This window comes from Alosa pseudoharengus, unplaced genomic scaffold, assembly GCF_046254945.1.
Source record: "Alosa pseudoharengus isolate Yale_2024_CS ecotype anadromous, Long Island Sound unplaced genomic scaffold, YU_APseudo_1.1 YU_APseudo_1.1_scf_6, whole genome shotgun sequence".
Taxonomy (NCBI): Eukaryota; Metazoa; Chordata; class Actinopteri; order Clupeiformes; family Clupeidae; genus Alosa; species Alosa pseudoharengus.
The window spans coordinates 35,343,025-35,370,756 of NW_027468848.1; the positions used below are offsets into that span (position 1 = coordinate 35,343,025).

Sequence of the window (27,732 nt, forward strand, 5' to 3'; positions counted from 1 at the left end):
GTATTGTGGGTATATAAGCCTACTACGGATAGCAATATTACATTGAAGTGAAACTTTTCAATATTAAGCGGAGTCAGATTTATTAGGTTTATAATCAATTGTTATAGCGCTCGGAGAGCTTTACGATGTCCTTTGACCACTTCCAGTTCCCTCATTGGTTCTGAAAAGTAGGTTTACAAAGTATAAGTTTTTTTAAGGTGTAAAAGTAGTAAACTTTTAGGTGCACTACAAGTGAAATTATGGGTGTACTCAGGGTTGGGTCAGATTACTTTCAAATGTAATCCATTACTGACTACAAATTACATGGCAATTTTTGTAATCAGTAACGTAATCAGGATTACCAAAAACATGTAACGTAATCTGATTACTTTAGGATTACTTTTAGATTACTTCAATAAATATGCCCCTAAGTAAAAGACACCACCACTGAATTGATGAAAGAATTCTCATTCTATTTTTCTGTTTATTATTTCATTACATCTGAGAAATCTCTTTGCTCTGAGTAAAGCATTCCTGTGTGAATTAACTGATCTTTTCTTCCAAAAATCTTAATGTAGGCCCTTGTTTTAGTGTTACCATTTACTTTGAGGTCACCAGGTCCCATTGTCTGAAAAACACCCAAAACTAATACATTTCTATAGCTATTCTCCACTTTGGGGGTGGTATTTTGGTGGTTGAAAATTTCCCCATCCCAAAATTGATCACTTAGTCATCATGGATGTGATCATGGATCACTATTCTCCAAACATGCACAACTCAACTTAACCTTTATAAGGGCACACCTGGACAATGAATTTAGCTTTTGCTGGATTTTTTTGACCCAGGGACATGGCCTGAGATTGAATGACACCCTGTCCATTTCAATTGTGGGGGTGAGAAAATTATTCCTTTGGGATGTTTTTCAACCAGGGGGACCTGGTGACTTTCTCAAAGTAAACGGTAACACTAAAACAAGAGGCTACATTAAGATTAGGAGGAAAAGATCAGGCAGTGTGCCGAGAGACCTGCCCCAATAGTAAATAAGTTAGTGAGTATATAGATACTCTTTTGATCCCGTGAGGGAAATTTGGTCTCCCAATCCGCGAATTAGTGAAGCACAGTGAACACACAGTGAGGTGAAGCACACACCAACTCGGAGCAGTGAGCTGTCTGCTACAACGGCGCTCGGGGATCAATGAGGGGTTAGGTGCCTTACTCATGGCCACTTCAGCCGTGGATGTGGGCATGGGAGAGCAGTGCTCAACCACTTCCCCCACCCACATTTTTTCTACTGGTCAGGGATCGAACCGGCAAGCCCGAAGCTTGTCGAATTAAAAGATAACTAGGCTATCATTAAAAAGTTGCATTGCTTGCATAATAACATGTAATCAGGTAATCCCCAACAATGTAACTGTAATCTGATTACACAATTTTTTTATTGTAATCTGGGCTGATTATAGTTACTTGATTTTTGTAATCTGATTACGTAATCCAGATTACATGTAATCCGTTACTACCCAACCCTGGGTGTACTCTTTACTAAATAACTAATAAACTGCATTTATTGCTTATTTATATTATTTATATACGCCATTTATATTACACACAGACCAATGGCTGCCATGCAGAGCACTAACCACCACATCGGGAGCACTTTTGGAGTGAAGTGTTTTGTCACCAGGAGCTGGGCTCAAACCTGCAACCTTCCGGTTTCTGGCTCCTCTACCTCCTGAGCCATTTCCAGCCCAATTTTTCATGTTCATAATAGTATACTTAAAGTATATCTTCAGTAAAATATAAGTTTACTGTAAGTATAAGCATATTAAGTATATTTAACTATGAGTACCAAGTATAAGCTAGATATACTTAAACCTTTATGTATACTTATTATCAGTATAAGCCAATAATTCAATTTAGTGATCTCTGATCAGTACACAAGTACTGTAGACCAACAGTACACTTCCATAAACTTCTTTTTGCTAAGGATAGTGCTTTGCCGACATTGTTGTCGCACTGCGTGTCTCTTTGTGTTGAGATGTGTGGTGAGGGCTGCCTTGACACAGGCTGCAGATTATTGCCTGTGACCCCACTCCCAAGCCTTATGCTGCTGACAGCGACACAGAAATAGATGGTGGATTGACAGCTTAAACTGGTTCCAAACTCACTATCACCATCCCCCTACCCGTCTCCCCCTACCATCTCGGAGAACCATACGAACCTTTGGCCAATTTCAGATTTGCTCTGCAGGTCCGTCTGGCCAAGAGGCCTTTAAAGCCCATTTCCAATGTCCCTAAAACCCAGGCACGCAAATACAATTGCTAATCCGGCATGGACATGTATTTCTTTGGAACTGAGTAAACAGCTGCATTTAAAACCTTCATTTTCAAGATTGCTTCTGAAACAATCTAGTAAGAGTTTAATGCAGCAATTTAAGTTTAATTTCACTGCTAGTTACGCCCCTGCTGAAAGACATAAGTCAATTAACCTTTTCCAGACCCACTCTCAATCTCAACTGAGAAGGGTCTGGTGTCAACAAGTCTAACCCCTGTCTACAACTCTATGCTCTTTGTCAAATAGCAGTAGTGACAATCCCACATTCAGAAATCATAACCAAACTAACACTGAAATCAGAAGTTAGCAGAACAGACTGTAATCAGAAGCAATGAGAGATAACAGCATTTTCAACAGCCAAATAGGAGCTTTCTAATCTCCCACTGACAGACCTGGGTACTTTCCACTGACAGAACTGCACCTTGCGACCTTGACGTGATCAATACCAATTTCACGCCCCTTAACCCCGTGTCAACTTGCATCAGTACAGTGTTAGTACATTTTCCTGCTCCATTTGCAAGCACCGGACCTGGCCTCAGTATGCATGAAGCATGGTCTTCCACATTTCAATCAATAATGGGTAAAATGATCTTAATATAAGAATCCATACCAACAAGTCCCCCAACTACTGTCCTGAGGCTGAATTGTGGCAGTAAACACCCAAACCATTCACATTTATGACTATTCAAAACCTTGCATATCAAAGAGCACAATGGCCCTTACCTTCAGCTGTATGTGTGTATGTATCGCATGCAGTTTCTGACTCCACTAACATTTAAGAAGCATGTGACCCCCCACACATACACACTCTCACACACACTTCCTCTTCTCTCTCGCATACGGAGGTGAAACCGAAGCCCAGCTCAGTTCCAGCAGGCCCCCTCGCTCCAAGACTAGCTTCCACTTTTTTTTCTGCTGAGTGGGCCCTACAGCTTGTGACCTGTGGAGGGCTTTGGGGGAGTCACTCACTGCTTCGGTGGCAGCCACTCATCAGGGGTTTGTGTGTCTGAACTCGAGTAGCCCCTGGCTTGAACTGAGAGGGTCACAGCAGTCTGTTTTGGATTGGTTGTTAAGAAGGCTTGGGGTTTTACTTCTGCTAAGGACATATTTCACAGGGCGAAATTTCTGATGGAATGGGTTGAGTGTGTGTGTGTGTGTGTGTGGATGGATAATCACACACAGATGTAAATATGCACACTTATGTGATACTCACACACAGACACAGGCGCGCGCGCACACACACACAAAATCATGTTGTAATGGTATAGATAGATGCTGACACACAGATGTTCACATTAACATATATATATATATATATAGAGAGAGAGAGAAAGAGAGAGAGAGAGAGAGAGAGCATATGTTCAAACATACTGTACATATCCCTACGATTATGTCCTATGTAAGCTTACAGACATGCTGTAACTTCCTTGTCATCACACAGTGTCAGAATAAATGTCTAGTACTTGAAACACTCTTGAAAAAACTCTCATGTGACTTGACTGACTTCATTCTTCAACAGCAGCACAGCATGTTGGTTTGAGATTGAATGTCTGGCGTGATCGCTTCACTTCCCCATACGTCCTCCGTTGTCTTCTCTGACCCTCTCTTTCTCTTCCTCTTCACACAGACACAGTAGTGACATTTGGCATTTACTTACACATTCAGGAGTTCAACATCCAAGACAAAAACACTTTTTGATTTTGTGTGCTATGACTTTACATGCCCAAAGGGTTTCACAAATTGGGCCTGTCAGTGTTGCTGCCATGTTGGTTAGTTCAGCAGCTCCATGTGTGTGTGTGTGTGTGTGTGTGTGTGTGTGTGTGTGTGTGTGTGCTCCCTGTCTCCTGAACTCTTGTGATTAGTTGTAGGGTCATATCATAGGCACATCTTGGCAGGGGCGTTGAGCAAAAATTTCAGTGGGCATTACGTGATTAGAGCGGGTGGCATGACGTCTTTCCTCAGAAATCAAATATCTTAAATTGGGCATATTCAAAGACTTTGGAGGAGTGAATGGGGCAGTACTTTCTCACTTCCTCCATGGTTGAAACCATGCCATACTGATATCCTCAACTAAACAATGGCACACTCAAAAGCCACAATGAAACCAGCTAAACCACTAGCAGGAACTAAACAATGGTCTAAAATTCTAAGAAAATGTGATCTACAGTATTCTGGACAAACCTGTCATATTTTTATTTAAGATGAGCCCGTTGGATTTTCTGGTGTGTTTCATTAAAATGTTTGATAACACTTTACTTGACAGTATCAGCATAAGAGTGACATGACACTGTCATGAACACATGACACTGTCATGACACATGAAACCTAACCCTAAACCTAATCCTAACCTCTAGCCCTAATCCTAATCCCAACCCTAACCCTAACCATAACTCTAAACCTAACCATAACCCTAAACCTATCCCTAATTCTAACCCTAAATTGTTATGACAAAAAATGAATGTCACTTAATAACAGAAGTGTCATGTCATAAACGTTTATGACTTGTTTATGACACATTCATGACAGTGTATTGTCATTCTTATGTCGACACTGTCAAGTAAAGTGTAACCAAATGTTTTATTTTTGACTCGTCATGTCCCCTTGTTTGTTCTATCACGAAACACCATACCCCACACAAACAGGATTTAGGGACAATCTGACCTCCACACAACACTTTGACCTGTACATACTTGCTGGGTTCTGAGACACAATCCTACATCTAATTAGCACAACCAAGTGCTGTTCGTCTGACACACACACATACACACACACACAAAACACACACACACACACACACACAGAGACACACATGCATTCACACACACCAAATACCTCCCTTTTATATCTCTCATACACACACACACACACACACTGTGCGCTTCAGACTCACTTCCTCACAGCCCCTAGCTCTGTGTTGACGGATGTGTGTGTGTGTGTGTGTGTGTGTGTGTGTACTGTGTGTGTATGTGTGTGTGTGTGTGTGTGTGTGTGTGTGTGTGTGTGTGTGTGTGTGTGTGTGTGTGTGTGTGTTGGGGGGTTAGGGGTTCATGGGGAGGTGAGTTTATGTGCTGGAGGGGGTGATTAGATGAACTGAGGACGGTGTGTGTGTGAGGTGGGGTTGCATCTCCACAGCGTGTGACACAGATATTACAAGACAGGCAGAAAGAGATGGCATATGTCTCGAGTCCAGCAGTGAGTTTCAACACCATCTCACTCTCTGTCTCCCAATCACTCTCTTTGGCTACCTTTCAGTGTTTGGGCCAGTGTTATCCCTGCATGCCTATTCTTATTCTTCTGTTACTTGTCTCATTTTCTTTACTCTCTCTCTCTCTCTCTCTCTCTCACACACACACACACACACACACACACACACACACACACACACACACACACACACACACAAACGTATTCTGTTTAAATCAAGACAAAGTAATACATTCACACTTGGACAGTCACACACACACACACACACACACACACACACACACAGCCTCCACAGAACCAGTGCATCTCTCATTAGTGTATGGTTTCTGTCCGCTCTGTCCGAGTGTAATAGTGTTTTAATGAGCTGCGAGCCAGCCCTCACGTCCGTTTGATTTGATTGCCTTCCGTGTGGATTTCCCCTGATCCCACCGATGAATCATCACCATCAGCAGATGATAAACCCAACCGCCTGCAATCTCACTGCCATCGCCGGCCGAGAGTCTATGCCCCACTGAGGATAATTACAGTTTCCTACCTAAAAGGTTTTTTAAAACCAATGCTTCCCGTGCCCAGCCGAGGGAGGTGGTGGTGGTGGTGGTGGTGGCTGAGGGCTGGTTGGTGTGCCGTATCCAGAACACATCGCATCAATGTAATCCTCTCCCTCTCCCACCAAACACCACACTGGCTAAGCCTACATGTTAGAGTTCCGGTTGTCGATAGCAACAGCAGTTACTCCTTAATGAGAACAAATCGCAAAGAAGTAGTATATAGAGAGAGGGAGAAAGAGAATGAGAGAGAGACAGAGAGAGAGAAGGAGAGAGATAGAAAGAGAGAAGAAAAGGAAGCCTCTAAGGGAAAAACAATCAAATCAATGATAAGGCAACCAGTGCAACAACAGGATTTTTTGGATGCATGCTTTAAATAAAAGTGTCAATGTTAGATGGTTTCCTGTTATATTGTAATCCCATTACAAAACATTATATATTATATATAACATTATATATTATTGAAAGTGTATCAGTCACAAATCCATTTCAGTCAAGATGGGACGTCTAGAGTGCATGCAAAACATTGTGAAATCAGGTTCGAGTCAGTCTGCACATCTCACTAATCGACAACAGGATCCCCCACAACCTCAGCGAGATGCTTAATCATCAGGACAGTAATGGTCTGCGTCCACTCCAGCTGCAATCTCAGAGCCACTTGTTTGTCAACATGTTTTAAGACCGCCACAGTCTATCAGGGGCGTATTGGCAAACAATAGTCAATCAAATATTCATAGGACATGCCCCCCCCCCCCGACACACACACACCGGACGACTGGATGGCAAGAAACACTCACCACTCATCCCCATGCTCAAACCGCAGGACACGCACACACGCACTAACACACACACACACACACAGTTTTCCCTGGGTGTGTGAGAGCAGGCACTCCACTGATGACACTGATGCTTCCACTGCCAGCCATGTCTGCCCCTCGGAGGGTACTAGAGAATTGACACTGGGCAGGGTGGGGGGGGGGGGGGGGGGGGGGGGGGGCAAAACATAACCTGGCATGTGGCATTAAGGTCTACGTCTTGTGGCAAGTGAGCGGTGCGATGCGTACTCACATTGATCATAGCATTGGAGGTGATGCGGAAGAGGGTGGCGCGCTCATTGACGGCCTTGATCTTCTCGCCGCCCTCCACGGGCACGCGCAGGGCCTCGAGCTCGCTCAGCGAGCGCTGTAGTGCCGCGCCGTGTTTGGCGATCAGGTCGTTACACGTGCTCAGATCATCCAGCTTGCTGGCCAGCGTCTTCAGGGTGCCTTGGATCTCGCTGCGGTCCGACTGCGACGTCGGCTCCTCGTCGCCTGAGTCATCTGCAAGGGAGAGAGAAGGGAATAGTCAAATATTCATGGAGCAAACTCATAGTCTGATGGTTTGTGAGTGTGTGTGTGTGTGTGTGTGTGTGTGTGTGTGTGTGTGTGTGTGTGTGTGTGTGTGTGTGAGTGTGTGTGTGTGTGTGAGTGTGTGTGTGTGTGTGAGTGTGTGTGTGTGTGTGCTCAGCTAAATCATTAGGAAAAAGAGTGGGAGTGGTGGATTAGCAGTTAAAAATCACTGTGCTGTAATGTGCAAGGCTGCACAACACTGGAAAGTTGGTATTTGTTTGCCAAAACAAACCCCAGATGATTATCATTTCACAACAAAGAAAACACCACAACAAACCAGCAAGAAGCACTGGGGTGACCTTCAAAGCAATCCTTTTCATCCTTGGTAAAAAGCAGAGGTCATTACAGCACAATATATGGGGGGCACAACCTGCTCTCTCCTTCTAAATCTGCTTCCTCTAGTGGCCTGCTTGTGGCACGTGCCTCACTTCACCATGTAGCAAAGGCTGCTTCAATATTGCACAGCCCTGGTCCATCCTGTCTGTTGATCTCATATCAAAGCTACTCCTCCCCTGCGACACACAGAACTGCCCGCTGATACGTCCAGCCTACTATGGCAAAGGTAGCGCAGCAAAGGTAGCGCAGGCGGCCACTAGGGGGCCTCTCACAGGGAACCCTACATATCGATCCAGCTTGAGCTGAGGATGCAGATGCCCAGCGATGCAGAGGGGGATCCCTAATGGGCTGGATCTCTAGCTAATGGTCATCCTGCTGGACTGAGACCTCTGCTCCAGTGCTGTTTACAGAGGGGGGGGGGGCTGTTACATAACTGTAGCTGATGAAAGACGCAACTGTAAGGTCTGTCCAGAAGATTCCATAGTGTGACTGAATGATAAGGATACTTAACAACTAAGCAGAACAGCTAAAAACACAATCAATGTTTCTATTGCTGGTAATACGACATGGTTTTCGGTTCATGGAGGAATGAAAATGATGTATTTAATATTAAACTGCCAGGGTTTTTTGTTCTTGATAATGATGCAATTTGAACTCACTGACACACACGCACACACACACGCACACGCACACACACACACGCACACACGCACACACACACAAACACACACACAAAGAGAAACACTGAATGGAGCCTTTCCGGGAACAAATGAGCTGCTGTTTAGGCTGAGTCAAGGTTTTTTTTTTATAATTGGTCTCTCTCTCTCTCTCTCTCTCTCTCTCTCCCTCCCTCCCTCTCTCTCTCTCTCTCTCTCTCTTTCTGTGATTTGCAGAAGTGGCATTGTTGAGCAATGTGTTAAGGGAAAGGTTACTTGAGGTCACACACATCATTTGACTTGGAAAGGGGGGGGGGGGGTGCTGCTCAAGGAACATTTGCCAGCAAAACACATGCAGCTGCTTTTCACCATCTTAGGCAATGCGATGGCGGCAAGAACACCCGGTGTTCACAAGCGAAGACCTGGGCCGCTGACCACAGTCATTTCGCTGAACACGAGTGGAAAGAAAAGCCCATAGCTGGAGGCCATGGTGTTAGCTGAGAGAGAAACACTGGCTCTCACAAGGCAATAAAAACCTGAGGGGGTGGGGGGGGGGCATCGCATGGTTAAGGAGGTCCGTTTTCCACAAACGGAGCCTGGATGAATGTGATTGATCCGATGCTTTTTTCTCACCGTCAGCAGAGAGAGAGAGGGAGAGAGAAAGATAGAGAGAGAGAGAGAAAGAGAGAGAGAGAGGTCGCCGTCAGCATGCCTTGTCTGGCAGAGTGGAGTGGAGTGGAAGACTTACTGCCCAAACCTAACAGATTGGCGAGATCTGCCTTGCAGACTCTGGGCGTGTATAAACATATTTGTGTATGTTTATGTGTGTGTCTATGTTCAAGTGTTTGTGTTGTTTGTGTATTTGTATGTGAATGTCTGTGTCTGAGTGTGTGTGTGTGTGTGTGTGTGTGTGTGTGTGTGTGTGTGTCTGTGTGTATTTGCAAGTGTGTGTGTATATGTGTGTCAAGCTGTAGGGTTGCATTAGGCCACTTACGCAACTCTCCACCTGGCTAACGACAGAGCCTGGATGAATATGCATAAAGCAGTGGTGCGCACCCTTGCCTCCGACAGCGGCTGTGCTTTTTAAAAGCACTTGTACATTCAAACTCTGCCATATACCAGAAGTTCCAACATACTGTAGCATCAGCGACTATTGTGCGCTCTTCTGCACATACACAGAGCTTAAAGACGACATACATAAAATGGAGAACAGTTTTTACCTTGGCTTTGTTGAACAAGGAGAGTTCGGTGCATGGCCACAAAGCTACAGTGAACCGGACACCTGGTTGTTTCCTCCTTCATGTGCAAATCTCAGACTTTGAAATGACCGCTACAAAAATGGGCAAATCTGAACAAAGACTGTGAGAGACTGTGACGCGAACACAGACTGTGACGCAAACCATCCCTCTGACCATCACTGCCCCCCTCAACACAAGTTGGAGATTCAGGTGGAAGTTGCTGGAACCTAATTGTGAACAGGCTTTGGCTGCAGAGCAGCCAATCAGTGTAAAGCTCACTTAGCTATTCATGTGGGTGCCATATAAGCATGATATCTGCTAAAATGGGCCATTTTATTCACCAGTCAAATTACAGGGTGGTAAGTAGGCTTTGTAAAATAGCATCTCAGCATGTTTTCAGACAGGCCAAAGTTGCATACCTTCTATGTTAACATCAGAGAACAAGGTATCCATTCTATGTCATATAAAGAAACGGAAATTTCTGTGACTGAAGTTATTTCCGAAGCCATTAAATAATTACTTTCAAATCTTTAACGGCCCGGCCCACACCTGAATCCCGACAACATGTCTGAGAACTTAAAAGGGGAACTTGACAACTATTTCAACTTCATAAACCCGTTTAGAAATCATTTGGATGATTAAATGACCTCTTCCGGTGAAAATGGTGACTTTCCCCACTCCCCCTAGCGTCCCCAGGCGAAAAACCAACCTTGCAACATTGGGACTACTGTCCGCGTAAGAGAAGTGAGAAACAAGAATATCGTTTTAAATCCAGTTTCTTACCTTGTAACATCCACATTGTTCTGCCGAACTTATGCTAACCATTTCGCTAGCTTGTAAACAAATCCATTACTTTTTTCCACATTTTGAAATAACATAATGTACAACTTCCAGCAGAGGGGGAAATATAGCTAATCCTACCAAGGGGGGCTTTAAGGCCTGTGTATATGTAGGGGACAGAATGCATTCACAGCAGTGCTCCCCAATGCCACCCACAGAGGTCTGCTGTGAACTGCTAATGTCAACACTTCAACATCGGTGTGGGAGGTATGTGGCAGTGGGGTGTGTGCGGTGTGTCTGTGCGTGTGTGTGTGTGTGTGTGTGTGTGTGTGTGTGTGTGTGTGTGTGTACAGTATGGGAGGGGGGGATTGATGGGGCTAGAGCTGTGTATGTGTCCAGGTTTTATCAAAGCTATCAGTGCCTACAACTACAGAGAGCAGCAGAGAGAGAGGTTTAGGGAAGGGGAAGATCTCTATGTGACAGACAGTGACTACATTTACATCCACTATTGACCTTAACTATCATTCCACTATTGACCACAATAAGACAATACTGATTATGGTGTTTACATGAGTTGCTGGTAGAATATTCCATTCATATTTCTGTTTACATGTAGCACAGCATAGTCCGATTATTACTGAAATTCCAATAGACATTACAATGTGATTAATGTGTATACTGTACATGCATGGAACGTACCTAATGCGACTAAGATCAGAATACTCCACGTCTTAATTCCATTGTTGTTTTTTCAGACTATGATCTTATTCGGTTAAGGCAATCAGAAATTGCTGTTTACATGGCAGCATCTTATTCAAAACATTGTCTTAATTGGGTTAATATTGGAATATTAATGTCCATGTAAACATACTCAGTGTGTGAGAGATTGAGAGAGAAGTGATTTAGAAACACTCAATCAGGTCCCCCTCTTAGCCCTCTCTCTTTCTCTCTCTCTCTCTCTCTCTCTCTCTTTCTCTCTCTTTCTCTCTCTGCTTCCTCCCTCCTTCAGAGAACACACATGGTGAGTGGGTGTGATGGCTGAAGGGGGAGGGTGGGCAGGTAATGACTACGGTGAAGTTTGAAAGGCCCTTTGTTGGCTTCTGTAACTACATCTACACTCATTTCACTTTCCTGGAGACTCACTGCTTGACTAATGCATTCACATAAACACTTTGACAGCCTCCCTTTAGGAGTCTGTAGTGATATCGGGATGACATCAGTGAGGACCTTGCTGCTGCAATCATTGCAGGCACGATGAGAACGCATGGTGTGGGGAGCCCTAGAGAACCTCAGGGCACCATCACCATTAAAGCGCTCACAATATGTCATTAGATTTGAATTCCAAAACACTATATCCTCCATTTTAAAGAATTTTCATAAATAATTTTTTTTTTTTACATTTTGTTTTCCGAGTAATTTCAGTAGAACTGTAATTGGGTATTGTTATTTGATTTATCATTACTCAATCAAAACAACACAACTGCAATTTTATTGATATTACCTGAAATACACAATTAAATAACATAACTTTTTAATATTTCTAAAAATGGAAATATAGCATTTTGGAACCAAACTCTTCATCTATGTATCTATGTATCTATGTATCTATCTATCTATCTATCTATCTATCTATCTATCTATCTATCTTTTCTATCTATCTGTATTATTATTGTCATGCAGTTCTGTCTCTCTTTATTGAATTTAGATGAAGTGGGCTGTTTTTCCCCCATGTCTGGCTGTACATATGCAAGTTAAATGAAAGCAAATGGTTCATACCTATAAATCAAAATGGAGTGAGAGAGCAGCATGAATCATCCCAAGCCAGGAGACTAAAAGCCTGTATATCCTAGTGGCCTTCAAACTAAATCAGTCCAATTAGGTTTGACTTAGAGCTCTACTCATCTGCCTTATTTCCATCTCACAAACCCACTGAGGTACATGATTGGGAGGCATTTGAAACTGTTTCTGTCGTGTCCCTGGTTTGGGCTGCAGGCTAAATAAAATGTAATGCTTGAATTGAAAATGTATGGTTTTTATGTGCTGTGGAATTCAGAAGTCCCTGTCAAGAGGGAACAAGTTTGGATGCTACCGTGTCCAGCTGATTTGTGGAGATCTTGGTGTGTTTAATAAAACAGCAGCACTGCAGGGCCTGGTAGCGGAGCTGTCCGGGGAGGTCCGCCTGTAGCAATGTGAGACTAATGGTGCACGGTGCTTAGACAGGTGTGGGGGGGGCAAGGTGTCAGGCAGGCAGGGAGAGCCTCTGGCTATTTCTAGGACCTGCAGACTGGGCGGTGTGTGTGTGTGTTTGTGTGTGTGTGTGTGTCCGCATGGTGAAATTACAGTGTGTTTGCATGTTAATCTTTGTGTGTGTGTGTGTGTGTGTGTGTGTGTGTGTGTGTGTGTGTGTGTGTGTGTGTGTTTATAAAAACATAAGTGCATGGGCAGGCACCTCTAGGTGACAAATGACTATATCAGACATCACATGGCTAACACCACTAGCTTATTTATTCCTCTCAGTATCATATACAGAGCTCAGATGTGGAGAGAGAGGAGAGAGAGAGAGAGAGAGAGAGAGAGAGAGAGAGAGAGAGAGAGAGAGAGAGAGAGAGGGAGAAAGAGAGAGAGAGAGAGAGAGAGAGAGAGGGAGAGAGAGAAATGAGATAAACAATCTCCAGGTTTGAGACTTCTGATTTCATCATCACTCATCTCTTCTCTGCTATGGTGGAGACAGCTCTTCAGAATAAACCCATCATTCTTTAAGACCAGACACTTTGGGGAGGAAACACAGCATATGGTACTGTCTAGCCCTTTGAGATGCAGTTGGTAATGTCTCCCTCATCTTACAATGCTGTCTTCACACCTATTAATAAATGAAAATGTGCATTTATAATTCTGCACGCCCACCGACACAAGAGGATGTCATGGTTAGCGTGCTAGGCTAAGAAAGTTGGACAGCCTGGCCTCAGATTTTTTTTTTCCTGACTGACCACAAAAAGCATTAAACATAAAAAGACAAACGACAGAATTACATGTGTACACCGGATAGGCTAATGTCACTGTACCCATGGGAATAGTTCATCCCAGCAGCAAAGTAAATTTGCTGGTCAAAGCCATTTTGTTCTGTTATTGCTTTCGGTGTCTAACAGGGAGACAATCCCAACTACCCACAGCCAGCTGCACAGGGCAGTAAAGCACCCTCCACTATCAGCATCATGCCTCTTGCACTGTGATTCACCGGGTTGTCACAGCGTTCTACTACCCACAAGCCCCCATTTCTCCTCTGCTACACTAGATCCCAATCCACCCCCCCCACCACCACCCCACGCTAAGCACACTGGATGGATGCACTCGCTCAGCAAGGACGACAGCACCCAAGTGAGAGAGAGCGAGAGAGAGAGAGTGTATGTGAGAGAGAGGGAGAGGAGGAGAGGAAGAGAGACTCATTACCATGTGAGTCATGCCTCAAGGGTGAAATGTCATCGTCGCAAACACACCTACGAGGTGCAAGAGAAGAAAACACGCGTCCTCTCCAGCCACACACACACACACACACACACACACACACACACACACACACACACACACATACACACACACATACACAGGCACATGATGTACGGTCACATTATCCCCAACCGAAGTTAGAGAGGGTTCGGAATCCAATCTTGCGAATGACTGAGAGAAATGAACAGAACGTGAAATGAAGAGCCAGTCATGGAGGCACTTTCAGTCTACTCTCTGTGCTGACACACACACACACACACACACACACACACACACATCTGCACACCCGCATGTACACACATACACACACACACACACACACAAAAATAATTTCTCTTTCAGATAGACATACATACATACACACACACACACACACACACACCTGCACGCCCGCACGTACACATAGACACATAGACACACACACACACACACACACACACACACACACACACACACACACAAACCTCTCTCTCTTTATACATGCACGCACGCACACACACACTTGGAGATACACATGCCTTTTTTATCATGCATGATTGACAATCATCCCAGAGCTGCCTGGACTGGACATCACAGTGCTCTGACATGGCATGCGTCACGGCAAGAATTGGACGATGGGCAGCCACTGTCCTGACAAAGCAGACAGGCCCAAAGAAGCACGTTTGTAGCCCCAGAGGACTTCCTGTCAGACCGCACTACAGCACAGCACGGCACGGCACGGCACGGCACGGCACAACACAGCACAGCACAGCACAGCACAGCGCAGAGGTGACTCTGTGTATTAAGTGGGCGCGGTGATACGCCAGAGAGTGAAGGGGGTCTGTGTGTCTGGCTGCCCGTTTTTCTGTCCATCTGTCCAAGTTGCTGTGACTCACACTCACACACACTGCACAGCAGGAGAGCTGGATGCAGACAGACAGGCAGGCAGACAGACAGACAGACAGACAGGCAGACAGGCAGGCAGACAGACAGAACCAGTGAAGTCGGCTGTCTGCTCTGTGGAGAGGCTAAATCAAACGATCTCAACCAGGATGAAAAGAAATGAAAGAGAATGGGGAGAACAAAGGGAGATTCAAAATATCTTTACAGATCGCAACAAGATACAATATATAACACCTACAATGAACAACTAGGATACAGTATATCAGCTTATGACATTTTATGTATTTGGTGTCATTCTATTGTAAATGAAAAAGCAGGCCAAATATATGCATCATTCCGTCTAAATTGAAGCTGTGTTCAGGGTGGGGTGGGATGGAGTTGTGGCAAGCCTGCTCACACCGAGCTGAATCCCGCACCAGCCCTTTTTCTCTCTACATGACAGACATGACACTGGAGTTCAGGATGATGACATGAAGTTGCTGTAGAAACAGCGACCTACGCAGTAGCGAAGGCCAGCTTATTTTTAGCTGCGTCTATTGAAAACGGGAAAAAAGAGACAGAGACAGACAGAGACAGAGAGATGCTGAAAAAGAAATATGGATAGATAGATAGAAATATAGGAGATGATGCATGGTACACCCTTTAAATAGCATGTATAGACTGTGTGTGTGTGTGTGTGTGTGTGTGTGTGTGTGTGTGTGTGTAGCCAGATAAATAGATAGATAGGAGATGATGCAAGGCACATCATACTTCCTCCTCTGAATTTCCCTTTAAATTGCATGTATAGGTTAGTGTGTGTGTGTGTGTGTGTGTGTGTGTGTGTGTGTGTGTGTGTGTGTGTGTGGATAGATAAATAGGTAGCTATCGAAGAACTATAGGAGATGATGCATGAGACACTATGCTTCCTCATCATTTCCTTTTATATTGCATACAGGCTAGTGTGTGTGTGTGTTTGTGTGTGTGTGTGTGTGTGTGTTTGATTCATCTGGGCACTGCAGAGGGAGGACGAGAGTGTGTGGAGGAAGCGAGACAGACAGTAAATGCGAGAAGTTAGAGAAGCCCAGTCCGCAGCGCGCCGGGGGAGAGGAGGAATCCTGGGCGGTAATTGCAAAGTCACCGCCTGGCTTGGCGGCCCCCCCGAGGACCACAGGCACAAGATGCATGGAGGAGAGGGAGGCGGCCTTAAACATGCTCAAAACCAACGCAGAGACTTTGACATTAAAATGAACTTTAGTGTAATGCTCTACAAAATGTCCACTTTAAAACTTTACATTTCCGTTTGTCCCCAAGTTACCAATAGCTCAATGTTGTTTTCTGTGACACCGGAAATGCCTTAGGAATGCACATGTTTGTTTATGCAGTTGAAAGGGTCTAGAGGGCGGAATGTAGAGTAGAGAGGGTGAGAGACAGAGAAGGAGAGAGAAGGATAGAGAGATGGAGAGAGAGAGAGACAATTGAATTGAGAGAGAGAGAGGGGCTAGTAGAGGCAGAGAGAGACCTTTAATGCTCTTCCCTTATTAAACCATTGTCTTAATTTCTCACATGCTTAAAGACCAATAAATCATGCAACATAAACCCCCCTACACAAGCACACACACACACACACACACACACACACACACACACGCACACACAGACACACATGCGGTGTACACACTCAGCAGGGCTTAAAGACATGAACATCTCTGTGCTCTGTACATGAACATCTCTGAAATGTTCCATGGCACATTCCCTGTTATACTTTAAAAAACACATATGTCATCAACCTTTTTATCAAAAGCATATTCCACCATCCCCTTGATACAACCTTATACCAGAATCAGCTGAACCCACTCCCAATATCTAGAGAGAGGACCTTCCCCAAGCTTCCACATCATTCCCTCAATGAGGCATTTCCCCTGCCCTCCCACAACACACAAACAAATAGTCGACTGTCTTATTCAGCCCCTGAAAAACATTCCTCCCTTACCGCTGGATTTAGGTGTGCCACGTGTCTGTAGCCCTGAACGAGCCTCCATTGAAAATGTAAGCTTCTCGTGAAGAGAGAACAGAGTGTAAAGAATTAGAAAGAAGGTGTGTGTGTGTGTGCATAAAAGAGAGAGAGAGAGAGAGAGAGACAAAGAAAGATATAGAAAGGAGACCAACAGAGCTGCAGGACAGGACCAACAGCACACCTCCAATCTGTCTCTATGCAGTGAGTGTGCACCACTCATTTCCTCTCCTAGACTCCTCAGGCACACACATATCAGAACCAAAGAGAGAGAGAGAGAGAGAGAGAGAGAGAGAGAGAGAGAGGGGAGAAAGTGAGAGAGAGAGAAAGAGACAGAGAGAGGAGAGAGAGCGAGAGAGAGAGAGAGAGAGAGAGAGAGAGAAAGAAAGAGAAGGGGGGCATCCCATGCCTCAGTGACATGAGTTGTCTTCTCATACATGTACAGTACTTCAGCCATCAAATTCAATTGCCCTATGAGGTCAAAAGGCAATTTTCCTCACGTAACCTCTGAAGGACCCAGGCCTTGCTTAGGAGCCCTATTTAATTATACGGCGCCTCTTTAATTACTGTGCAGACAGCACAGTGCTGGACTAAGCGAATAGATCTGGAACATATGACTGCCCAATGACTCTTAGGGCCCTATTTTAATGGTCTAAAACGGAAGTGTCTTTGCGCAAAACGCATTTCACTTTGTGGGCGGATCTCGGGCGCTGATGCTATTTTACCGGCGGGATATTTGACTGTTGCGCCCGACGCAAATCTAAAATGGGGTTGTCTGAAGTAGCTACATTAATCATGGGTGTGGTTTGGGCGTAACGTGCAATAAACCAATCAGAGCGTCATCTCACATTCCCTTTAACAACTGGCACCGCTTGTTCCATAGCTGATTGCTATTATGGTGGCGTATTTGCCAGGCGCAGCCAGGAGCGTTCACAGCGCTATAATCACTGTTCAGTTGGGAACAGTTAGCTATTGATTTTCATCTTGACAAAATGTAATACAGAATTGTCACAAAGACATACTTTCCGATGTTTTGGGATCATTCTCACTGAATCACGAGGTTATGAATGCATGGTGATATATTTGCAATGTACAATGTAATCTAACATTACCTCTCTATAGACAATGCATATCTTCTGTCAGTTAATCTCTTCTCTCCCGTGCTGCCGCTGGGGCATTTGGGTTAAATGGCATCGGCATGCAGTTCAACATCACGTCTCCTTAAGTCCTCTAACATTTCCTAATTTATGTCATCAACACATCAGTGATTCGTGAAAATGTGTACGCTAGATTTATGCCTATTTTTTCACATGGACACCACACTGATTTCCCTCGAGTGGTAATATTTTTCTTTGAAATTATGTATGGTTTACAGAAATGGGAACTACACTGTATAGATGAGAGGAGCTAAGTGTGCGTTGCGCAACACAGGCGGCCAAGCAAGGGCTTCGTTTAAGTTGACCTAACTTTCAACTCTGCACAGTATCCCATTAACTGCGTGACAGTAGACTATTTACAATATTTTCTGTAAAGCAGAGTTTGTAAACACGTTATCATCAACTTAATTCACGCACAACATTTATTTGAGCAGGAGAGAGAATAACAATGAATGGATGCAGCAACTACAGAAATTGTAAAAAAATTGTAACCATACTTGCTGCTTTCTTGTACTATCTGTTGCTGGTTAACAGCACATGAAAAGCTGATTTAAGCTAATTCACTAACTCAAGACTTCAAGGCCATCATGGATATAAAACGTTTTTTGAAAATAACAAAAGGATGGAGGGAACATAGCAAAGCTTGGAGTTATTTCAGATGGGCTACAACAAGGTAGGCAAAATTATGGTGCTTAAAACCTTACACAACGGTAAATTGGAACAAAACTAAAAGTAACTTTAGCCTTTATAGGGCTGTAGCCTATAAAGTTGTCCAGATTAATAGGTCGTAATTAGGCGTTGTTGTAAAGATATTGCATGTAGATGTTGTACTATAGGCTACTAAATATTTAGGTCACCAATGCACGAACAAAACCGGGAAATGGACAAATATTATCAAGGCTTTGAATGTTTCCGTCTGTGCACGGGGGTGTCTGTAGATTGGTGTGCAACGCATTCATTCATGCAGGCCTGTGGTCATGCATGCGCCCTTAAAATAGCATCTGCATTTTCGCCACAGACTTTAGACCAGGGAGTTCCTGGTCTGTGGCGGAATTGTTTTCTGAAACTGCAAAATATCAACAGTGAACGTTTGCGCCGGAACACGCCCCGTCTTTTCGCTGAACCGCCCCCGTGGGCGCAATCGAATTCCCTAATTTACAGGCATGTACCTGTGGAGGGAAAATTCCAATATGCGCTGACTGCAAAATAGGAAAGACAAACGCGCGAGTATACAAAGTCAATTGCGCCGGGCCGGAAGATAGAGCCCTTAATGTGCAGTACCAAACAACACATGCGATCAAGCTATGCTCCTCCATAGACATGCATGACCAATATACTATATCCGTAAGGTTAAAGGACCAATACAGTTTTTGTCTACAACTAGCGAGCTAACTAGTACCTAACTACCAACAGCCCAGATGGCACTGATAAAAAGCCTGCTAGCAAGATACATGGTGACAATGCTGCGTGTGCAGTGAAAGCATGTCTGACATTTCTTCGGGACACTCAGTCCCACATCACAGAACTACACTGTACGTAGCCTGAACAGCTAGTCGGAAAGATAGGTCTGTTTATTTTTACTTTTACACATAAAATCTGTTGGATAATGTTGCTTTAACCCTTTATTTCAATGATCCTGGAGGAGAATAACCTAGATGGAATAAATATTAAGCCTGAAATGTGATTAGCCTATCAAAATTAAGTGGCTGCTTATCCTGTATGTTTTATTATTTAAAGTTCACAAGTGTGTTCACTTAGAATTTCTGAATGCCTTTCATAAGAGGTGATTTCCCACACCACTGTATTTGTGGCAGTTGAGCACCCTGAAGCTACTGCTATCAGTCGGCGGAGGAATGACTCAAGGTTCCTGCTCCCTGTGGTGTTTTCAAAAGGGTGATGCTCTGCCACTTGGAGACACTTTGAATAAGATGAATCTCACTCACTCACGCATGCATGCTTTCATGGTCTTCACTGCAATTACTGCCTCTTCACCTCCAGCTATCCGAGGCTGAGAGGAGCGAAAGAGCACAGAGCATAGAGAGAGTGCTGCTCCAAGATGCTGTTCTTGACAAGAGCATCTAACACGCTGAGACCAATGCTATATTTCCGACTTGAAATTGCCAAGTTCCGTTTAGGACAAACTCGGAAGATGACATTTTCCGACCTCTCACAAAAACAGTAGTACAGTTAAATGACACTCACAGTCTGAGCCTCTACTTCTGAAGTTTTGATCATGGAATATGGGACTAAGGGGATATTAGAATATTTGGTTATTGGAAACAACTGGACTAAAAACAACTGAAATGCACGTTGATGGAATAGCCTTTTCATAGATTGTTCATACAGTACACAGCATAAACAAATGAAGATTTGTTCCAATAAGCTATATCCTCCATTTCAATGACTTTTCATTATAGTATAGTAATTTCAGTGCAACTTTAATTGGATCATTGCTATTTATTTTTACTAAATCAAATCAAATTCATTTTAAAAATGGAGATATAGCGTTTTAGAACCAAACTGGGATTTTCCATGTCTTAACCAGAGATTCTGCTTTGCCTATCTCCTTCTCTTCCATACTTATCCCTGCCCCAACCTCATCTGATTTAAGTCAATGTAATGAAGCTCTTGACTAACTAAATCACATGTGCTTAGCTTATCAGTAGCGCCACTGAGGAAGTCAGTCAGGTGTTCAGAACAGAGAGGAAAGATTGTGAACGTAGCGAGCAGTGCTCTAAACCAGTGCAGCTCCATGCAAAAGCAAATGCAATACAGTAGTGCTGAACCCGTCCGATTTACAGCCTTGGGGCACTCTCCTGGTATGATATTTACATGGGTGATTAAATATTATTCCTGAAGGAATGTACACTGTTTAATTGATGTTGTAAAATTGTAGTGGAATTCAAATATGCAAACTAAAATTCACCAAATGGCAGAGTATTACACTGTCAAGCTCCATGCTGTAAGACCTCTGGTCTTGTCCAACTGAGGGGGAAGCTTTTGATTGGCAGGTTTGTTGGCAAATATTTGTAGTCTATTTTGGAGGCTTTTACCTTTAATTGTGACAGGACACCAGAGATTGGCAGGAAATTAGTGGGAGAGTGAGATGGGAGATCGGGAAATGGCCACGAGTCGGAATCTAATACTGGATGCTGTCGCTTGCTCCACAGTGCCCCCCTTGTTGCCACACTTTTGTGGCCTTTTTGCTTTATATTCTGAGGATAAATATAACTGACTAAATATCCTAGGGATGCAAAGATGTTTTGAGAAGGACCAAGTGATGAACACCTTCACCACACTTATGGTGTGTGTGTACTGTATGTGCGCGTGTCTGTGTGTGTGTGTGTGTGTGTGTGTGTGTGTCTGTATCTGTGTGTTTGTGTTTAATGCCACCACTTCTCTAAGACCAACCTGATAACATCCACCCTGTACGTAATGAAGGCTGGCATTTGCAGAGCTGGAGATGATCCTTGTGGCATTTCTAAAGCCCGGAGTCTGTGTTATCTACAGAACTCCACTCGCCTCGTGTTTATTTGTACTTTAGAAATGGTGAGCAATTAATTATGAAGTGTAATGGAGAGATTAAAAGCAAACAGCCAGGCACTTCAGGGCTACACTTTAACCTGATTAAGCATATGAAAACCCCAGCAAACTGATGATCTCAAAAATCAAACACTATGTGTGCCCAGGGAAAGAGACCTCACAACAAACACTGGAACACAGACAGAACCTTGACGGAGATAGATTATTGACAAGTTAAAAACAAATTCTTAAAAAAACACAGAAGGACAGTATCAAATAGGAGAGCAACAAAGGTATGATCCCAGACAGAATATTTATACATTACATGACAAAAGACTGGCAACCTTGACACTAACGATATGAAATTGGCAGCCTATAAAAAGTGGTAGCCTAGCCCAACACACAGTCTAGCCTTTATAGTCTTTCCTATGACAACCAGAGAAATGTCATCTCATCTGCAAATGAAATTTGAGAGCACACTATAGTTTATCCTCCCTCCAAAGCCAGGTGCACACTGTTCACTTAGAACGCTGAACATCAAAATGAAAGGACTCTGCTCTGTAAACCTGTAATTCACAGTGAGAGCAGTGCAGGGATCAGGGGGCCATGGGATGGTGGGGTTGGAAAATCTATGACCATGACCACTCCAACAACTGAAAAGATGACCACACCATCAACTGAAAAAAAACCTAAATAGATGACCACACCATCAACTAAAAACATGACCACATCAACAACTGAAAAGATGATCACACCATCAACTGAAAAAAAAAATGACCACACCATCAAGTAAAAACATGACCACACCAACAACTGAAAAGATGACCACACCATCAACTGAAAAAAAAACTAAATAGATGACCACACCATCAACTAAAAACATGACCACACCATCAACTGAAAAGATGACCACATCATCAACTGAAAAGATGACCACACTATCAACTGAAAACACAAAATGAGGTGCAAATTAGTCGCTTTGAGAATAGGACGTGGTTGCAGTCTATGTGTTAATGGGTTGTGTCTAAAATTCCAGGCCACAACTGCATGGTCTTGGAGATGTAGTAGGGTGTCATGGCCTGGCTGGTGAACTATAACCTAATCTATGAAGAGTGAACCAGAAATCAGATGAAAAGACAATTTGAGATGCAATGAAGAGCTTTGAGGGTGGAACACAGTGGTGAACCATAACATTGTTCACAGGAAATCTGTAAAGTCAATAGCAATGCTACTGAAGTTAACACGTTAACAAGATCAGAAGTCAGACTACTGCACTGTTAGCAGCTAACAGACAGAAGTTAACACGTTAACAAGATCAGAAGTCAGACTACTGCACTGTTAGCAGCTAACAGAAGTCAGACTACTGCATTGTTAGCAGCTAACAGACAGAAGAAAGCAGTGGTGCATGTTTTCTAGATGTGGCTTGTTAGGGTGGTGTTTAGACGACTTAGACAACGAAAATGATGCAAATGGTGATATTTTTAGTTTTTTAAAAACTCTGGGCTGATCATTTTTTTGGGAAAACTCTGTTTGCTCATTTGCGTCAGGTACAAACGGAGATTTATGTGACGAGGCGGAGATTTTTCATCAAAAGTTAAAAAGAGAAAGAGAAAGTGATTCATTGCTGTTGTTGCTTTTTTCGGGATTCTGATTGGCTAACGTGTGCTTGAGCTTCTCACTACACTACATACAGGCCATGCTCCTGAGGCATATACACGGGTTGTTGTAAACAAAAACTTTTCTGAAAAAAAAAGTGACAGGTGTACACAATGTTATTTTTGAAAACGGAGAGGGTGAAATGTGGGCCACGTATAAACGTAGCCTAGATCTCTGGCACTCTAGACACACTATTACATTTGAAAACACTGAGATCATCTCACATGAGGGATCCATCAAAAGCAAAACAGAAGTTTGACAAAACAATAAACTATGACATAGCCATTTACTCACACTTGCATCCAACAGTTGGACATCATGCAGGGTGAGGCATCTAAATAAGCAGTGGGAACTGAACCATTGACCTTGGCATGATGCTGTCATGCTGTTCCAATTAAGCTATTGAGCTTACCGCATCACATCTACATCCGGTAACAGCATGCAACAAGATATCCAGCCCACAGGATTCATACAGTTGATCAGCACTTGGTAAACTAGACTAGTGAATGTGCACCACTGCGTGTGCACTCACGGCAGGCTTGCCTCCCTGTCACACACAGCACAGAGCAGCATGAGTCTGACCTGACCCAGTTCTGTGTGCTGCAACTCCCAAAAAATGGGACAAAGTCATCTAGCCAGGACCAACCCGATTCTACTAAAGATGAGGTAATTATAGAAATAGCACAGAAATAGTGTGGCAACAGCTCTGTTTAACGGCCTGTGTTTAACTGACTGCAAATTAACTGGCAGAGCAGAGCCTTACACACACACACACACAAAAAGTTTGGTTTGATGTTTATCAAGGCCACGGAAGCCTTGTGAACTTCAAATCAGATGTCAGGGGAAATCATATTACGACAATGACAACTTGACATCTTTTAAGATGACAACCTTGGATATAGGAAAAAAAGGGAAATCTTTAGGACCCAGAGGAATCCAAATCTCTTGTTTCTCTCCTGGATGTGCTGTGATGTCATGCACATGGACTGTAAGAAGTACCCCTTGTTAAACATCCAATAGCTTGCATACATGCACACACATACCAAGACAAACCATGCAATCAAAAATAGGTGAGCTACTATAATCTATATTCATGCTACCATAGCACTGCTAGCCTCTCCAGAGCTAAAGCGAACTCTGTTGTGAGGGGAGATGGGAAGTGGATGAGGGAGGAGGAGAAGAGGGGGAGGATGGAGAGGAGAGAAGACGCACACAGAGAGAGGAGAGGGATGAAGGAGAGAGATATCCCTGCATAGTTTCCCTGGCTGTAAGGAAGACCTGGCTTTTTCTGCAGCTGTGAGGGAAACTGTGACTCTCACTCTCTCTCTCACTCACTCACACACAAACACACACACACACACACACACACACACACACACACAGAGAGAGAGAGAGAGAGAGACACCATGCAGCACCTTCAGCTAGAGAGAATGAGAAATGCAATGATATGAAGAGAGATACAGAAGCAGGAACACAGAGGCAGACATGAGAGGGAGATGGAAACCAGTCCGAGAGAGACAGAAAGAGATGAAGAGAGAGAGAGAGAGGGAGGGAGAGAGTGACAGAGAGAGAAAGAGAGAGAAACAGAGATGCAGCGCTCCATACGAACCGTGCTGCAGTTTGCTCAGGCAGCCTGAGTGGCAGAAGGAGCGGACGCCAGTCCCGGGCTCCCAGCATCCTCGGCCCTTCATGCCCCGTGTCCCTCTCATCAGCGGCCGGCCGGCCCGCGGCACGCCACACACACACACACACACGCACGCATGTGCTCTTCTACACACACACACACACACACGCCTGCGCGGGAACAGGAAGTGGGCTGGGCCACTACATTGTGTGGGGGGGGAAGCCAGGTCGGTGAGTCTATTCAGTCCCTGCCGCCTTCACACATGCGCACAAACACACTCGCACACTCTCTCACAAACTCACCTGCTCTAACATGCACGAATGGTCATTCTGCAAAAGAAGAAAAACTCACACACACACCCACACACACACACACACACACACACACACACACTCTCTCTCTCTTTCTCTCTCACTGCACACGCAGGAAAACTAATTAAATGCACCCGCCCTCGCATTAGTGTTCTGTCCTGTGCTCTTTCTCTGCCTGTCCTAATGCACATACAGACCTCTCAAACACACACACACACACACACGGACACACACACACGGACACACACACATGCACACACACACGGACACACACACATGCACACACACACAAACACACACGTAGCACAGCACATTTGCCATTCCTCTCCACATGCCGTTCTCAGTGCAGTGCAGTGAAGAGAGGGGAGCAAGGGAAGTACAGAGAGGGAGGGGGAGAGGGAAAGAGAGAGAGACACAAGAAGAGAGAGAGAGGGGGGAGAGAGAATTTAACAGTCAGCAGCTCCAGGAAATGTACAGAAGAGTGCATTACGTCCCTAACACACACACACACACACACACACACCAGTAATGTATGTAATGTTTGACCTGTACAAAATCTATTCCCTGAAGTCAAACTTAATTATCTGCTGTGGAACACATGACTAAAGTAAAATATAATGTAGTGTAGATGTGATTGGTGTCAGTCTAGATACACACACACACACACACACACGCTGGTGTCCCTCTAGATACACACACGCACACACACGCACACGCACACACACACATCTAACATCTCTTTGTAGTCAATGCAGATCCCTGACCACAGAGCATCCAGGGCAAGGTCACTGCAGATATATAACAGACAAGAATGTGGCAAAGATGGCCAGCTCCCAGCATGCAATGCGCTACTAAATACGGAACAGTGATATTTTTGATCACTGCCAAGGTACGCTGTAGGCTGTGTGCTGCAGCTCCAAGGTGACCTTGGAGAGTCCTGCTTGCTCTCTCAGTGCATCCTGTGTGTGTGTGTGTGTGGGTGTGTGTGTATGTGTGAGAATGTATTTGTGTATGTGAATGTGGTGTGCGCACATGATTATAGATGACCACGAGAAAATACCATTTCCCATGCACACACCTCATTCACACACTAAAGAACAGACACCAGCATGCATAAACAAACAAACGTGCACACACAAAACACTCTCACACACACACACACATACACACACAGCCAGATGTGACAGACAGATGTGAGGCGCTCAGCACCACAGCCCTGGTGAAACACCTCCCATCCAGTGCTAGCTTGCCACACTCTCTGGAACAAGGACTAGTGAGTGGCAACTCATTAACCTTGTGTGTTGAACTCAACGCTGCCATCCATCCCCACACACGACTGCCCACTCCAAGCACACACACCACGTTCAACAAACATAAGGACGCTGCAGCAGAATGCAGCAACCAGCGCTAGGCTACATGAATAGCATTAGCCTGTGGCGCTAGTTTAATGTGTCCCTGTAGCTACGCGGCTGGGCTGGCAGAGGAGGAGAGAGCAGTGACGGAGGCTGCGGTGCGACAGAGAGAGAGAGAGAGAGGAGGGGGGGAGAGAGAGAGAGAGAGGAGGGGGGGAGAGAGAGAGAGAGAGGAGGGGGGGGGAGAGAGAGAGAGGAGGGGAGGGGAGAGAGAGAGATAAAAGCAGGAAACAGAACAGAGAGGCTGGAGTCCAGCTTTGCTTGTTGTCCGTCCACAAAGTACATCAGCCGGGAAGACCAGGACAAGCAGATGACCGCTGCACTCTGCCCCCCATCATGCAGCGCTGGCAAACGCACCCCTCGGCTGGGTCTCCCTCCCCTCATGTGGGCTAATCAGCATCTCACCTGGCTACACTTAAGCTGCCGGTGGAGTTCATATCTACCTCTCTCTCTCTCCTCTTTGTCTATGTCCAGCATTCTCTCTGTCCCTCCCACTTGTTATACAGCAATGGCACTTGAGAAACGAAGACAGACCAACACACTGTACAAAAGAGAAATAATTGGAATGACAATACTAAATCATAAACATGCTGCCAAATTCATCTAAATCTATAACCATTGAGCATTGTATGTTGAAATGTCTAGACAAAAGGAGAGAGAGAGGGACAAATTAGAAAAGAAAGAGAGAGAGAGAGAGGGGTGAAAAAGTGGAAGTAGTTTAAAGCACTGGGCCTGCACTGGATGCATCTCCTGATTGGCTAGAAGGAAAGGGTGTGTTTTGGCAAACTATTTCTATTGAGTCTTGCCAACGATTCATCTGATTTATAAGAGGGTGCGGTGGGAGATGGAGAGGAGGACTGGACTGGACTGAACTCAGCCCACAGGCTGACCACACCACAATGCTTCCTGCTTTGTGCAGTTCAGTTATCCGATAAAATGCCTACATATCATACATAATAATATCTAAGCAACTGCAATTCCTCAGGTCCTCTCTGCTCATAAAATGACACTGACGGATGGCCTTTGTTGCCATGGGCTTTGTCTCTGATTTGGCGCAGCTACAGCCGGTGCAAAATCTAGAGAGCGAAGAGCCACTATTTCAGCCTGATGCCAAACCATGGGCAAGCTAGCTGCTCACAAGTCCACATCTCTCTGGGTAGCTGGATAATGCATCAATAGCTCATTAAACTGGCAAGCAACGTGCATTTGCAGATAAC

At 44.4% G+C, this 27,732-nt stretch overlaps 1 protein-coding gene across 1 annotated transcript in view; it reads right to left on the reverse strand.

The window, feature by feature from the left end:
• Positions 1-27,732, reverse strand: part of LOC143106020 (oxysterol-binding protein 2-like) — a 79,035-nt gene that overhangs the window by 24,933 nt on the left and 26,370 nt on the right. The window contains exon 3 of the mRNA XM_076270183.1: positions 7,128-7,378. Within this exon, the coding sequence (XP_076126298.1) occupies positions 7,128-7,378 (251 nt within the window). The remainder of the gene's footprint in view (positions 1-7,127; positions 7,379-27,732) is intronic.